Source organism: Chrysochloris asiatica, unplaced genomic scaffold (genome assembly GCF_000296735.1).
Source record: "Chrysochloris asiatica unplaced genomic scaffold, ChrAsi1.0 scaffold00308, whole genome shotgun sequence".
In the NCBI taxonomy this organism is placed as follows: domain Eukaryota; kingdom Metazoa; phylum Chordata; class Mammalia; order Afrosoricida; family Chrysochloridae; genus Chrysochloris; species Chrysochloris asiatica.
The window spans coordinates 1,534,756-1,552,103 of record NW_006408826.1 but is presented as its reverse complement, the minus strand read 5'-3'; the positions used below and the strand labels follow the sequence as shown (position 1 = coordinate 1,552,103).

Here is a 17,348-nt window from a genome sequence, read left to right as displayed (position 1 = left end):
TAACAATAACAACATACAGCTCCCTTGTCAAACGCTGACCACTCCTGCAGTACGATTGCTGAGTAGAGTGCGGGATGGACTGCGCTTAAGTTAAGGACCACTTATCTGCAGGAGGCGTGTAAGGGATCTGAGGCAAGTGGCTCTAGGAATTGAATGTCAAGCTCTGGCTGTAGGGCCATGGGTGGGGCTGGTTGCTGGCCTAATGTACAAGGGACCCAGGAGAAGCGAAGGAATGATCTGGCAAGATGCTGCTAAGGCCTTCTGGAATTGGACACAGCTCATGAATGTGGGGCATTCTTTTTTTTTTTAAGTGGGGTAAAATGCACAATATAAAATCTACATTAAATAACATAAAAGTCACCATTTTTAAGTGTAATTATTATAGAATGTTATACAAACATTACTACTCTCTGCTTTCAAAACAACTTCTTTTATCGATTTCACTGGGTTGTTGTAAAGATTGTTATTGTTGTTAAGTGCCTTTAAGTTGGTTCTGACTCATAATGAGCCTGTATAGGGTTTCCAAGGAAAGCGGTGTGTGTGTTTGAACAGCTGACCTTGTGGTTAGCTTTCCTACATGGGAATAATTACATAAAGCACTTAATATTGTGCTTGGAACATAAAATATGCTCACAAAGTGGTAAATCATGACTGTCTAGCGTCCTTTGGAGGCGTCCTGGTGGGGTATTATAGGATAACCAAGTTCAGCGGTTCAAACCCAGCAGCTGCTCCTTGAAATTCCCATACAGGGTTCACTATGAGTCGGAATGACTTGACGGCACTTAACAACAACAAGGGTCCTTTGGAAGGAGCCATGGTGGCACAGTAGTTTAAGCAGTGGACTGCTAACCACCAGGTCAGCAGTTCAAATCCACCAGCTGCTCTTCAGGAAAAAGGGAGTGTTTCTGCTCCCATACTGATTGACAGCCTAGAAGCGCTGTACCAGGTGGCTATAAGTGAGAACTATGAGCTCTGTGTTTGAGGGTCCTCTGGAGTGAGTACGTGTACAGACAAACCCTGTGGCACTCAGAAGAGGAAATCAAATTGCTTCTAGCCAAGGTCAAGTCAGGGGTAGAGCCTTGGTCAATGGGCAGTATAGGAAAATATCTCCCAGGACATCTGAATGCTACTAGAAATGTGGCTTTCCTGGAGGCCCTTAGGTTTCACCAGCTAGTGGAAAGCAGAGTCAAAGTGGCCGTGTTACCAAGTACCGGGGGCCCTTCAAAATGTTCATGGGAAAACGGAAATTTGTTCAAGAACTGTATGAAGGTCCCTTTTCTTTGAAACCACCTCACAGCACTTAACAACAGCTAATGTGTAGTGAACAATTCACAGTTTTTCAGCACATCAAAGATTTTGCCGATAGGCATGGCTGCCATGTATGTGTCTCTTTCCCAACTCCACAGCACTTTCCTACAGAGTTAGATAAGTATGTAAAATCTATTTCAACCCATAGTGAACCTGTGCAGGGTTTCCGAGGAGCAGCTGGTGGGTTTGAACTGATGAACTAGTGGTTCCAAGTCCAGTGCTGATCCTACAGCACTATACCAGGAGTCCTTTTTAGATTTACAGAAAACAACTCCAAGACTTGAAAACACATGGAAACTGTAAGAAGGTTCCATTTATGAGACCAGGTAAAGAAGTATTATTTTTTGTGTAACATGGACCAGGTTGGGATAGCAATGTGAAATACCAGCGGTTAGTTGTTGGGCTGCTAACCTCAAGGTTGGCAGTTTAAACCCACTAGTTGCTCCCCAGGAGAAAGATGTAGCCGCCTGCTCCTTTAAAGATTTCCAGTCTCAGAAAGCCTGCACAGGGTCACAATGCTATCAGTTGCAATCGGCTCAGTGGAAGTGAGTTTGGTTTGGGTTTTGAGAAACATTCAGAAATCCTGCTAGTTTCCAAAACCTTGAGAAATTCAGAGTTTTCTTTAAAGTGAACTTTTAATAAAAAGAAGGCGAGGTGGAAAATGCAGTTAATCTCTCCAATGGGCCATTAGCCAAGTCCTTAGGGAAGTTTGTAACTTGCAAAGATAAAACCCCTACAGAGAATGAAAAATAACAGAAAATGGAACCTTCTGCATAAGCAACTGTGATCTACGTCTGTACCAATGTGTAAATATCAGAAACGGATACACTTTCTTACTTCTTAAGGCTTCTAGTATTTTTAGGAAATTCATGCAGCAACTTCTTCCGGTATTCTATCAGCAATTCATGCAATCTGTCCTCTTTTCTTTCGCTTTCTTCGATGGTTTTCATGGTCAGTTCCAGCAGATCGGTGCTGGTTTGGAAAAGGCGGCAGGCATAGCATGTGGATTTGGCCGTCTCCATCTTATCCCCGGTAAGCACCCACACTTTCAGACCTGCCGCATGCAGAGCTTCAATGGTCTCAGCAGCTTGATCTTGCAGCCTGGGACCACAAAGAAAAGCTCGTTACAGAGAGTAGAGTTAGAATTCACAGCCATCCTGGAGCCCTGACGCCTGTTATCGTTTGCTGCTCTGTTTCCCCTCATCAGTTCTAGTCAACTTCGCATCACAGAATAGGGTTTATCTTTTAAAATATGTCACTGTGCTTTTGGAGAAAATTTACCTAGCTAACGAAATTTCCCTTTAATAATTTCTGCACAGATTATTCAGTAACAATGGACACACTTTCGTAATGTGTCAGCATTCTCATGACTTCTGGTCCAATTGTGCAATTTCCATTACTAAAGCTTCCTTGGTCCGTACACTTCCCTTATCCTCTCGTCTTTGGTCTACGATCTACTGATGTTGACCATTATGTCTCGTTTACATGGCTGTGTGGAAGAGCATAGTACTCACAGATAATACTAGCTATTTCATGGGCCACGGAGTCTTTTGGCTGATAGGTGAACACTGGGTGTGGATTAGGTTTCAAACTTAAGGGGTATCCCCAGGGTGATAGCCTTGGGTTCCTCTAGTCTCTATCAGTCCAGTAAGTCTGGTCTTCTTTAGGCATCTGAGTTCTCTCCCATTGTATCCAGCGCTATCTATTGTGTCTTGTGTCATCTCTTAAGCTAGCTCTTATTCTATGGTACAATTAATCATCACTTTAGGCTAAAATGCCCAGAAGCTCACCAAACGTTCTCAGTCACTATCACTTCAGCATATTTTATAGCTTTATATCTCACCAGGCAAATACTTAATGTGGTTGAAAATAGATGGGACCAAACACATTCTAAACCAGATACTGAGGCACTTTAAAAACAGGAAAGGCAACCACCCTGAATGGGAACTTAAGTAAATTCTGAAAAGCAAGAGAGTCCTTTCTTTAGGTTCCTTGTGGCCATGGAGTATCAATGAGATTAAACTCAATGAATTTCATTACAATTCCAATGCTTTCCAATGTGGTTGAATGTATGTTGGCAACTTTTGGCTTGCTTTAACTCTGATAATTTGCTTTTAATGATATTTAGAAAACTCTGAAAAAATGAAGTCTAAACATTCTCTCATGCAGATCAGTGCTGGAGCCCTATAGTCGCATCTGGCTGAGTTCATTCTGTACAGCGAAAGTAAAGAATTTCAAAGTTTTTTGAAAACATGGTCTGACCTATTCCAATAGGTTATAATTCTGCTCTCATGTTTTTCTCTCTTCTGTGAATTTCCTTTCTGCTGCCTCTGTGAAAACCCAACCGACTCTTCAGGTACTAGCTCAGATGTTGCCTGTGGCACAAACTTTCTACACACAGGAAGACTATGTAATAAATGTTTGTATAAACACATAGATGTCTTGGATAACACTCAAAAGACCTTAGTTATGATCAATTTTCTTCTATGTCATTTGCTTTTAACTCAGTCGTGAGTTAACAATTTAAAATACGGCATAATTTTTCACAGTTGCTACAATTAATGAGCCTACAAGACCACTTAGACAACAAAGTTAAATGAAAGATTTCACAGCTTGAGACTAGATGATGATATGGGGCAGATCCCATCTTAAATTACTGATTACTGTGGCGCTGTGGGTTAATGCGCCAGACTGCAAAGCCGTTTGAACGGCAAGGTTCAAGCTCACCAGCTGCTCCTTGGAAACCCTACACAGGGTTGCTATGGGTCGGAATCGACTCGATGACACTTAACAACAACAACAAAGTCACAAAAGCATCATTTTCTAGTTACTTGTCTTCCACTGCAGTGGCTCCAATCAAGTTCATGTTCGTCTCAATATCATCAAAAACCTTTTCCATTTTTTCTTCTCTGTCTTGTAAGGCCATTTTCGCCTCTGTAAGCTGTCTGTTAATTCTTTCATAATCATCTGGAGCAATTTCTTTGAAGGCTACACAAAGTGTCCGATAACCATCCTAGAGGAAAATTGGTAGATTTATAATTAGTCAAATAATATGTGAACAAAATGGACTCTCTTTAAACACTCTTGTTTTACCCACATGTATGAAAGAGAAAATTTTGACAGTATGGTGGAAAAAAAGAAAAGAAAAAAGAATCCATTGCAACAAAAAAGGTGGCATTCCATTTGGTTTCAAGTAACAAAAGAAAAACTGATTCCTGAAAAATGTTCAAGGCTGCAAATTTTAACCACAAACTTGCTTCCGGAAAAATAATTCTATTGAGTCTCTCAAATACAAAAGATAGACCACAAATGAACTGAAGTTAATTTACAATGTCATTTACACAACAATTCCACAAACCTGGTTTCTCCTTTTACTTATTAGTGGAGGGGGGTGTGCTCACCATTGCATTACGTTCCACATGGGCTTTAGTCAACTCAATTTCATGATTTTGTACCCTGGGGAAAACGGCTGAGTCTGCTCCTTTACAAAAGAGAAGTATGTCTCCTAAAATAAACAACCAAGATACTCAACTTAGAATTCGGAAACCAGTAATAACAGATAACTATTAAGGTGGCCCTCTCTCATCCATCTGATGTGTATCCTGAGCCAGCTCACCCAAATGGAAACGAGGCATCTTGACCTTCAATCTGTTGGTGGAAGGATACTCGCTACCTCTTAAGACTAATCGAAAATCCGGAGTTTATAACATGCACCTCTTCAAAAATGTACTCGCTCCCAGTGAATCATAGGTGCTGTCCTTGCATCAAGAACTGCACCTGTATTCTCTTTAAAAATTGAGGCAATGAATGGCACTGAACTGCATGCAGAGAAACTGCAAAGTGGGGGTGTGTTCTATTGTAGCAATTTTCACCAGAATAATGACATATTTTTTAACTGAGAGAACAACGGCCTTGGGTACACACATGGTATCTACACACTTTAAGGACCAAACTCAAGCTGAAATAACAGTCAATTAACTAGCTTTTAAAACAGTGACTTGAGAGGTTTTACTGGAAACTTGAGAGGAGCTTGGTATAACACGGGTACACCCAGAGAGATACTCAGAGCTGAGGATCACAAAATGCACCATACTGACTCGGGGCAAGAGCCGAGTTCAATAATTTTTTTAAAGTGTGGCTCTGAGGCCACAGTCTCTGGTAGAGCACTTCCCCAGACAACTGGTCGTCTGTGCAATAGAACTCACATGTGGATGCACACACATGAGAAAAATGATCATTTCAAATGTTATCTCCTAGACCCCCCACCCCCACCACCATTTTCTATCACACACCCAAAGCAGGTTTCAAAGTCCCCAAACAAATTCTACAGTCACACAGCCAAATCAATTTCATGAATTTACGGGTATACTTCAAAGCATCAAAACGTGGGTCATGTTCCCTCAAGAGTCTCTCTGCATCCCCCAAGAAAGTAACTGTCACTCTGAGAAATTTGGACCAGTTATTTGGGAAATCAAGCAAGGTTATTATTATTAATAGCATGGCATTTGGAAAATATGCTGCACAAGACCTCTTTAAAGTGCTCAAGTGCAAAGATTTCAGTTGCACCTGACCCAAGCCATGGCATTTTGAGTAACTTCATATGAATGTGAAAGTTGGACAATGAATAAAGAAGACTGCAGAAGATTTGATGCATTTAAGCTATGTATGGTGTTGGAGAACATTGAAAGTACCATGGATCGTCAAAATAACAAACAAATCTTTGCTGGCAGAAGTACAACCAGAATGCTTCTTAGAAGTCGGATGGCCAAACCTCGCCTCTCATACTTTGGACATATTCTCAGGATGGACCAGTCCCTAGAGAAGGACATCATGCTAGGTAAATTGGAGGGTCAGCGAAAAAGAAGACAACTCCAATGAAATGCATTGGCACAAAGGTAACAATAATGGGCTGAACCTTAACAACGATTGTGAGGTTGTCGCAGAAGCAGGCAGTGTTTCGTTCTGTTGTGCATATGGCACCTAACAACAAGAAGTAGCAACATTTCTCTTAATAATCAAACCACCTGGGCACACACACCCACAAGAATCTGAGTGCCTGTGGATAAAGCAGGAGTGTTTCCCCACGGGCTTGGCTGAACACAAGCAGGTGGCATCCACCAAGATGCCTGCCAAGGCCAAAAGGGAGCCTGGGAAAATAGCACTGGCTCCTCTGCAAAGTACACACCTTCGTCTGACATACAAAATAGCCCAGAGCCCCATAGCAAAACTAGCAAGCCCTTTCCCAAAAGACCAGTTCTTACTCCTTTCTACCTTACCTGCTCCCAGGGAGTAGACAGCAGTAAGGGTTAATGATTAGGAGGGGCAGAGAGCCATAACCAAGGACTCTGATACCAGCAATCCTAGGCATGGCAGGCAGACCTCATCTCATTGGGCATTGCTTTATTGCATCTTGTAGATATTGTGTCTTCTACATATGGAAGGTTTCTGGCAACCCTGCATGAAGCAAGTCTATCGGTGCTATGTTTTCCAGCAGTTATGTGCTCACTTCGTGTCTCTATGCCACATTTTGGCAATTTTCACAAGATTTCAGACCTTTTCAACATGCTATTGCACACATAATTGACTACAGTATAGTGGAAACAAAACTTTTATATGGGCTGGAAAACAAAACAAAAATATTCATGTGACTTGCTTGATTGTGATATTCATTTCACTACAGTAAGTACTGAGTCTGGAATTGAGCCTGTATCATCTCCAGGGTAGATGCTTGAAAAGTCCCAGTGCTTAAAAAGCCATCCTTCCAGGTTCTTGCTTGAACCCTCAGGGCAGAGGAATACGATTCTTCAATCTTCTTCTATGGCTATGCAGGGACTAGCCACCATACCAGTGGCTTTTCTGCTGACAGTTTGTCAGACTGAACACATGTGTTAAAATAAAGACACAAAGGCTACTGCCATGCATGACTTTAGCTAATCCTATTACTACTGCATGAGATGTTCTTCTTTCATGAAATAGTTGATCAATAAACAAACCTCTCAATGGAAATGGAGAAAAAGTCCAGTTTTGAAAATGCCTACCTGTCGCAGTCTTCACTATTACACTCATACGTCGGCGGACAGAATCAAAGTTTAAGGTGTGAAGAAGTTCGTATCTTTAAGAGAGGAGAAAAGAGAAGTGACAAAGCTAGATACACATTAGGACAAAAAAAATACCAAGTGAAATACGTTGAGCACAGAAAAGGTCTTCAATGAAGACGTGGCTCTCATCTGTGGCGAAGGCTAACTGGGTGTGTGTGTGTGACTAGTGCTTTCCCTGGCATGTAGAATTTCTTGGCACACACAACATGTCTGAGGACACCACTGCTGGCTAAGAGGTATCTATCCTCTTGTTACGTCCCCTGAAATGGCAAGGAGAATATGACTACCTAGAAACGGAGAACAAAAGCAAGAGAGCTGACTTCCCAAGTCATATCTAGAGGGGTCTAGAAATAGTGCCACCTTGCTGGTGAAGACAAACTGCTAACATCTGTGTGCCGTGCACAGTGCTAGGTGCTGGCTAAGAGTGAGTCTGCCCGAGGCCCTTCCTTCAAGATGCTCACCATAGTACGAGTGAGACAGAGGGTGATGAGAGAAGCCAAGCTGGCTGAATACGAATAGAGTTCTAATAAAGGCACTCCTGGGGCTGATATGCATGGAAGGAAAGCTGTCTGAAGGCTGGCCTCTTGGGAGAGGGAATGCCTGAGCTGGGCTTTGCAGGAGCAGCAGGAAGGGGGTCCTAGCATTCTGAGTAGCGGGAAGGGTATAGGCAAAGGCACAGCAGCAGGAAAGAACACGGCTGTGGGGAACTCTGAAAACAAACTGCTGGGGAATAGCAAGAGGTGAAGTCAGAGAGGTTAAGAAGGGTTTGGGAACTAAAAACGTTGTGGGCCTTATCAGGGATTTGAGATTTGAGCCTAAGAGCAACAGGAAGCCATTGAAGGGCTTAGAAAGATCAGACTATGAGGGTTGGCTGAGCTGTTAATCAATCGGGCAAAAGAATACAGGAGCGTTCAAATAAGAGCTAATTATTAGGAAAACAGTAAGGAAAATGCTTTCTGGAAAATAAACTATTTGGTTACATGTATTTGACACTACAAAATATATACTGTGTCGTTAGACTGACTTGTTTTTTCTTTTTGATGGAAGTGAAGGGTAATCGGTTTTGGGGTGTGTGTACACATATAAAGGGCTCCGTGTGTAAGTTGAGTGCTGGCCAGCTGGGGGCACTGTTGCTGAGTGGCCAGCATCCAGATTCTGACAAGGAAACCTGGGGCCTGTCAGGCTGCAGAGCCTTCCTCTAGGTTTCTGTGTAGCCCTCCCCAGGGAGCGGCAGTCCCTAGAGTCTCAACAGTTCTGTGATGGAGCTCATGAGCTCTTAGGGGCTGGAATGGAAATCAGATGAGATCACGTTACTTCCAGTTCCAATGAATCACAAAGCCTAATTAAAATGTGCCATTAAGTCAAACTAGTATCTTTGTAGCCAAAGAATGAAATGTGGAGACATAAATGCTTTCCCTGAAGTTCACACTTGAACATCTAGGACAGGATAAAGCTTCTGGTTAACATTCACCCACAGCAGCCCTACAGGGCAGAGGAGACCTGCTCCATACAGTTGCTGATGTTGTAGATTAGGCAAGCAAATGGTCTCATTTTTCTCCCACGGAGTGGCCAGTGAGTTCAAACTGCCAACTTTTTTGCCAGCAGCCCAATATTTAACCACCAGTGCTGCCATTATTGTCTGGGTTTGCACTCCCAGAAGGATTGGTTGAGTCAATTGTTTTTGGGTTTTTTTTTTTCTCTTGAAGAGCATGTTAGAGTCCTGGAATGGCATCCTGATTCTAGAACGAAAGTCTCTGGAGACGCTGCAGACAGCTCATTCAAGACTACTTACTGGCTCCCTATGTCAACTAAATTGGAATTATTATTATGTCAAACCCCAGTTTCTGCCATTCTGTGGTAATGGCTTCCCCTACTCCAGCTACGTTTCCACAAAATTCTGAAATGCGACAGCAGAGTCCCATGTTTATAGCTGCATCCAGATTCCTTTGGTGCCCTTTGATCTAGTGTTCACTGTGGGGTTAGGAAATGAGAAACATCAAACGCACAGTGCCACTTACTCTTCAATTTCTTTTCTTTGGTTCTCTACTCTCATATAGCCATTCCGAACTCCCAAAAATGTGAACCCATACCTATGAAAAACAATAAAGAAGACCTTTGTTAATCTCTAAAGAACAATTATTGACACTTATTTTCTTTGCTTTCCATATGATGTCATAGTCTATGCTTCCCTGCTCTGGCTGAGTTAATTAATGCTCAGCCACAACTGTTATCAAGGAAGAAGCAATTTGTCATCCCAACTCTAGAGCAAGCATGCTGGATAATGTGCTAGTTACTTAATCAGCTGGAACTCATCGGTACAATTGGACTTTCAATTATCTAATGATGTCCAAATCGCTGAGAGAAACTAGAAAGATGATGAAATACTTCGGAAATAACGTAAAGTGACCACTGATCACACAATTTGAAAACTGGAAAATGAGCACTTGGACTTCCAGGCAGTCCTTTACGAACAGTGATGCAAGTTATAGGCAGACATCCTTTCGTTTTTGTTCTGCATTGTTTATATTTCCAGTTTTTCGAACTTTCACATAAAGAAGTTCAGCTTTTTATTAAATATGAAGGAGATTTACAAGCTGAGGATATTGATGCCCACTTTGGGAAAGAAAACCCGATTCCTGTTGCACCTGTGATTGGCTTTCTCAGGGGAAGCATGGTGGGGTGGTGGGGTGGTGTGCTGTCTGCTGTCAAGTCAGTTCTGACTCACAGCAACCCTTTGTAAGGTTTCTGACATTGTCAACCTTTATGGGAGCAGAAAAACTCATCGTTCTCCTACAGAGTGGGTGATAGATTCGAACTGCTGACCTTGCGGTTAACAGCCCAACTCGTAACCCACTTCACCAATAAATCTCCTCAGGAGAAGTCTAAGTGCTTACTTTTTAGCTCCTTTCACTAAAGCGATTTCATCTGGTGAAGAGGAGATATAGGGTAATTCCACTGATTCTGTAGCTCCATCAACAGCATCATTTGCTTTAATTTCTACAGTGTGACATAGACACAAAGCACGCAGAAAGAGTTCTTCTCTATGCTGTAGAGTGGAAACAAAAAGAGAGAGTATAGTATTTTTACTTCAATAACTCGTTTTAGCAAAAAGAGAAAAAGATACTGATGTGAGAGATGGTTATAACTTCCAGGAAAGTAACAGAAATTTATAAAGCCCTAACAAATGAACTGCAGACCTTCCTAGTACCAAACAGAGTCCCTGGTTCTCAGATAGCAGACCCCAGAGGCCACAGAGACTCATTCAAGGCACCGCAGTGCCACCTAACACCAAATCAGGGACTTCTTCAAGGCCTGAAAGAGTTCATTCCGTATCTCATTTCAAATCCAGCAAGAGCTCAGGTGCAGAGAGACTCTGGCTCATTTACTGCTCAGATACTTCTGGGATTTCTATGATTCAGCTAAACATCATTCTTGGAGGAGCTAATATTTCAAAAGACATAAAACACACAAAAATCATGAGCACACAGCAATGTTTTACCCAAAAGCCACAATTCTCTCATCTTGCAACTTTGATTTGTTTACCAATTACAGAGGTGTTATTAAGATAACAAGAAAAGTGAATCAAAAGAGCAAAAGGCTATTCAAAAGTACAGCATGTACCTATAGTGAAACCATCTGTCCTGTGCAGATACAACAGCAATGAAGAGATTATCACCTTATTTGCTCTGTCAATGTATGCCACGGTTCCATCCGTTTGAGAGAGTCCATCCACCTCTTCAGTCACACCTTTGTATTTATGGCCATCGATGCAGCACTCAATGAACTCCATGCTGTTTTCAGTAAGCGTGCCAGTCTTATCTGTAAATACGTAATCCACCTACAAACAAAGACATCAACATACACATTTTCATTTTTCTTCAGGGTGATTAATTTTCATTAGCTGTAAGGCAAGGTCATTCTCACATCCACAGAAAATCACCTCTTCTGAGACTTTTTCAAATGCTACATAATTAGAGAGAACATTAGCAAATGAATGAGAGATGGAATATTTTTAAAGAAGCTGAAATAGCATCATATTTCTAAGACATACCAACTCTAATGTAAAAGATTATTAGCGGGAGGGGGGGGGGAATGTGGCTATTTTAGCAAATTAAGAGCCCTTCTATTTATTGTAGCAAATAGAAAACCTTTGCCATTCCAACACTGCTTACAGGTACAATTCAGTGACATTAAGGGTGATCACTGTCCTGCACAGCCAGAACCATTGTCAATTTCACATTCTTCTCACCCTTAATGTTAAGCAGACTTCAACGTCACACCCATTCAATTCATACTTGTTTTGAAAAATGAAGCTACACACAAAAAGTCTATTCTCAAAGTAGAAAACTTGGACATACTGACCAAACTGGGGGCAGGGGAGGCAGGGCAGACAACCAAAACCAGAATTTATAAGGATGGGTCAAAGTTTGATCTCAGTATATTTTCATAGATAATGGACAGACTAAGCTATGAAATATATCTTCCAGATAAAATAAACCATATTGAGAGCATTTCCATTTTAGCTCAGTTTTCCTCTATTCTATTTATGACATCTGGCTTTTGGAACCCCACAATTGCATCCTCTTTTCTGGCAATTTATGCTTAAATAGTGGAAATTACGGGCCGACAGGAAGCAGCATAAGCCCAAGATTAAGGTCTTTATTAAGGGACTGCAGCAGTAATCGCTCTCTAATGACCTTTCAGGGCCTTTCACAGTGGACGCATGGCCACAAATACAGCATTCCAAGCTTCCTTTCCCCAGCCAAGTTTGAATTTTTCCTTTAGATTAATTCAAGTGGTGTTATTCATGTGTTGTCTCAAGTTGTCCAGCTAAAATGAAATTCTTTACAGCTTTTTTTTTTTAAACTGGTTAGCTTTCATTTCCTTCTGAAGGTTGGTGGCCAGGCTTGTACCTTCTGCCCTCAGGTATGAACTAACTGACTCAGAAATCTGTTTTATGAGTGTTCAAGGGTGGATGCCTTCAAAATATAAAGGGTGATGTCTATGCCTCTACTCAATAGTTTGGAGTCCTGGTGTGGTGCTGTGGGTTAATGCATCAGACTGCAAAGCCGTTTGCACTGCAAGGTCACCAGTTCAAGCTCACCAGCTGCTCCTCGGAAACCTTATACAGGGTCGCTATGGGTCGGAACCGACTCGACGGCACTTCACAACAACAACAACACTCAATAGTTTGAGCAGTGTGAGTCCGTGAAGGCTTGCTGAAGGCAGTGGTAATAGAGCTCCAACTCCAACATGCATCAGAATCAACTGGCAGGGTTGAGACAACTCAGACGGCTGGGTTCAGTTTCTGAATCAGTAGAAATCAGAAGATGCTTTGCAGTTCTAACAAGTGCTCAGGTGATGCTGATGCTGCTTGTCTTGGGAATCACACGGTGAGAACCACTGCTCCAATATAGGCCATGTGCTCAGGAAAGGGGGAGGACAGGGCAGACGTGACTTCAACAAAAACGGGGAAGAGGAATCAAGAGGGAGAGGCTAAGGCTACTGGTCAACGCTGACCTTCCACAGCAGCCTTGCCCCCTTTGAGTTTGCTGCGAAGGTCCCTCTCTATGGCAACCCCAAAGCATCACCTTTCAAATGGAAAGCTAAAGGTGAGAAAGCTGCTACAGCAGAGAAGAAGCTGGCACTTAACAACAACAACAGAATACTTCTACACAGTCAATTCTGTCCCTTCATGAAAAGTGGTGGGAAAAGGCTTGGGCCTGCCATTGAAAAACATCTTCTGGGTATGACTGTTGTTGTTAGGTGCTGTCCAGTCATAGCGACTCTGTATAGGGTTTCCTGGGAGCAGCTGATGAGTTTGGACCACCGACCTTGTGGTTGAAGCCGACCTCGTGCTGCGGTTCAAACTGGCCTCGTGGTTGAGCACTTATCCTACATATCTAAGGGAAAACCCAATTGCTGTCATCCTTAATACTTCAGTATCATAACTCCATGGCAAGGGAACCCATGATCCAGGACATCAGGATTATCTATAGAGTTCTTCACCCTTGGTGGCAGCAGATACCAAGAGGTTACTTTGGTTTAGGTGAGGGCTGTGTCAAGAGCAGAAATGGGGAGCAGGGAAAGCTACATTATGGAAGAGAGAGCTCTGAAGTATACATGCAAATCAGTTCCATATTAAAAAAAAACTGATCCATACACAGAATTCCACGATCAGTTTCATCTCCCAGTCAGAGATGACATTTCTATACCCTTGACATTCTAAATAATATCATGAAAATAAAATATGAGTCCCCAAGCCCCTCAGCTTGTGCAGATCATTAGATGACATACTACATTTAGACAAAGGGAACACACTTCTCCATTGTGATAATCAAAGCACCTAAAGAAGTTATCATAGGAAGAACCACAGCTAGAATGCATTGCAATGGAAAAGAAATGTGCCTGGGTTAGAAGAGAGGTCACAGTCCTGCTTATATTGGAATATGAGGCAAAAAGCACTTTGAAGAGTGCATGCCCTCTCATTTTCCCTTCATGTACATTCCTGGACTGGAATAAATAACTGCTTGCTAGGTCTATATTCTATCTGATCAGAAATGTACCAAGAAAATGCCAATAGGACTGTTCTGGTCATTTTTATTTACAAAACAAAACACATTTATATTCTCTCCGTAAATTAGATGGTGAAGATTGCACAGTCCCTGTTCCAAGGCAATAATCCATAATCTAACAACGGCACCAGGTAAGTTATAAAGAGAAACTCTGGGTCATTCAAATTTAACTCATAAATTGGGACATTTCTCCAAAATGCCAGCATAAAGAACTGAGGCGATAGCTACAGAAGAAGCATTGCTTGCTTTTATTACATGTCTACACAAAGCAAATGCCTTTGAATCATATTCCCTAACATGAAATGGGACTATGCCCGTGAATATAGATGTTTGATAGAGGATACTTCTATATGCATATTAACCTATGCTACACATATATCCATGAACATGATGGAGCAAAATAAACAAACATGGAGTGGTCAGACACATTGACAAGTCAGATGATTCGGAAAAAAAAGCAACAACTATCTTTTCAGCATATTAACCTATTTTAAGTGAAAATGTGTTCTAACCTGGCCAAGTTCTTCATTAAGGTCTGATGTGTTAACCAGGGCTCCTTCATTAATTTCTTCATCATAAAAGTCCTTATCCCATGAAATGAAGAAAGAGCCCAAAAATTTCTGCATTTCTACTGTAACATACATGGAGACGGGAATGATAAAGTTGAAGAGAACCATAAATGATAGGAAATCGGTGAACATTTTCAAAACCTAAAACAAAAGAAATCGTTCATGGTAATTAGATGCACAGTTCCATCAGACAAGTGTAACAGAAAGAAGTAGCTATCCTCCTAGTCAATGCTAAAATCACTGCTCTTGCTATAAAGAAACTTTCCAGTGCACTGTCATAAAACAGCATAGAATGTGAGAACAACAATTAAGAACACTCTGCATTTTATCAATGATGTCTAGCATATGTGTCTTGTTTCCACTGTGAATTGAGTAAAGCTTTACAGACAAAAATCACTGGTTTTACAGTCAATAAATCATACCCTTTGTTTCATCTCAATGACTGCAATCCCCTCCTTGCAACAACAGTTCTCCCACTTCCTCCCTGCGGTTCCAATTTCCAGTCCACCTGCCTTCCCATCCCTTCTCACCTTTGTCCTTAGGTGAATGTTACCATATGTGCCTTGTGTCTTAGCACTTTTTAACTTAAGTTCCTGTTCCCTCTGAATGTGAGACCAAATTACACGTAGGCACCCCCCTCCCCATTATGCTCCTATCATGATATTTCAGAAGCTAATCTTATATTAAAATACCACCCCTTCTGGCCAAATTGCCCAGAACTCTTAACTAAAGAGTAAAAAAATAAGCATAGCTGTCAAAAGTAAAAGGGGGAAAAAACCCTCTAACTCTTCGTAACTATTTAATGGTTTAGGGCTACCAAACAATTAAACGAAAACCTGGAAGCCAACAAAGGTGTTGCTCTAAAGAGTATTTTAATAAAGGGTAGTCAGGTCACCCAAGTGAGGGACTTCACATTTTCAGCATAAGACCAATTACCTTCAAAGTCTCCCGCTCTTTCTGGGTCTTTTGGTTATACCAAGGTTCATCATTATATGGATTACTTTGCCAAACATACTTTAGAGTAGTGCACACTGCAGCTTTGGTTAGTAATATAAATAAATACACAATCAGAAAGGCATTGATGGATCTGAAAAGTAAGAGATTATGGATTTACAAACTAGAAAATTACTTACAAATTCAGCCAGGTCTCAACAAAACTGCTCAATTCTCTAATGCTTCTCCTAAGTATATGTGACCACAGCCCAAGTTGACAATGGATGAAAGTCACATACCACCGCTATAGCATTCTCACGACGTAGAAAGGAAAGGACAATCCTGAACTATTCACCAACGCTCTCTAAGGCTCTCTGAGGGTAAAAGCTGACTAGCTAAGCATGCCTTCAGTAAGGTTCCAGTAAGGTGCTGTCAGATACAAATGCACATGCCATCATCAACTTGAAACAAGGAGGCACACAGTTATAGGTATTCTGTAGGTGGCAGTACATGTTGCAAGGGGAAAGGATGCAGTGAATTCTGAGGATAAGGATTGACAGATCACTGATTAAAGGACTCGTCAGAGCCACACTTGTAACTGGAAAGCCCTTCAAAGCCATTTAGCATGCTAACATCACATTACAAAGAAATCTTCTTTAAAACCCTTCTTTATTCTTTAGGATCTTTAGTGATATCCATGCATTCTTCCCTTCGTTTGGTCATTTCTCTCCTTAATTCTTGACCTAAACATCCTGGCTGTCTGTTTCGCGGTTAGGCTATTACCAGGATCTCCCAGTTAAAGTGCTACTTGGTTTTCTGGCTTACCTCAACTAGGACCACAACCTCTTGGCTAACACATCCGTGGCATTTCCTCTCTTTTTGCCTACTGAGTTTGCCACTTTCAGTCAACAAAGCTTCAAGTTTTCACTCCTTACCCCAAAAGGAATCTGTACCCTCTCACAGCAAAACTGCTGGTTTTGAGTAAAAAGACATTTCTCTCTGGCACAGGGGAATAGAAAATGGCAGAAGCTTCGGACAAAAATGTAACCATTTTCCACCATTTTTGTCCTAAATAATAGCAGCTCTTAAGAAGTCCTCCTAGTGTGGTGCTGTAGGATAAGTACTGGACTGCTAACTGCAAGATCAGAGGTTCAAACCCACCAGCTATGCCTCAGAAATCCTACACAGGATTACTTTCTATGAGATGGAAACAACTCCACAGCAAACAACAACTTACAATAAAGAAGTCTCCGTTTATGCCTGCCTAGGAAGAAGGAGTGACGAACTAATTCCAAATATTTAGTCACTGAAAACCTTATGAATAGCAGAGAAACACTGTCAGATACAGTGCCAGAAAATGAGGCCCTCAAGTTGGAAGGCACTAAAAATGCGACTGGGGAAGAGTTGCCTCATCAAAGTAGAGTTGACCTTGATAATGCAAATGGAGTAAAGTCCCTGGGAGAAAAGCCCGTGGGACCTTCATTTGCTGATAGGGCACAACTCAAAATGAAGAGAAACAGCTGTAAAAATTCATTGAAAATCGGAACATGGAATGTACGAAGTAGGAATCTGGAAAAATTGGAAATTGTCAAAAAGGAAATGGAACACATAAACATCAATATCTTAGGCATTAGTGAGCTGAAATGGACTGGTATGGGCTATTTTGAATCTGATAACCACATGGTTTACTATGTTGGAAATGACAAATTGAAGAGGAATGCTGTCGCATTCATTGTCAAGTACATATCGAGATCATTCATAAGGCACAACACTACGTGTGATAGGATAATATCCATGCACCTACAGGGAAGCCCAGTTAATACCACTATTACTCAGATTTATGCACCAACCACTAAAGCCAGTGA

At 41.5% G+C, this 17,348-nt stretch overlaps 1 protein-coding gene across 1 annotated transcript in view; it reads right to left on the bottom strand.

Moving 5' to 3' along the window:
• ATP11C (ATPase, class VI, type 11C) overlaps nt 1-17,348 on the bottom strand; it is a 141,852-nt gene that overhangs the window by 47,685 nt on the left and 76,819 nt on the right. Inside the window, exons 11-19 of the mRNA XM_006874981.1 lie at nt 15,487-15,637; nt 14,494-14,691; nt 11,083-11,244; nt 10,301-10,452; nt 9,425-9,496; nt 7,347-7,420; nt 4,710-4,813; nt 4,140-4,321; nt 2,146-2,409 (exon numbers count right to left, since the gene is read on the bottom strand). Coding sequence (XP_006875043.1) covers nt 2,146-2,409; nt 4,140-4,321; nt 4,710-4,813; nt 7,347-7,420; nt 9,425-9,496; nt 10,301-10,452; nt 11,083-11,244; nt 14,494-14,691; nt 15,487-15,637 — 1,359 coding nt within the window. The remainder of the gene's footprint in view (nt 1-2,145; nt 2,410-4,139; nt 4,322-4,709; nt 4,814-7,346; nt 7,421-9,424; nt 9,497-10,300; nt 10,453-11,082; nt 11,245-14,493; nt 14,692-15,486; nt 15,638-17,348) is intronic.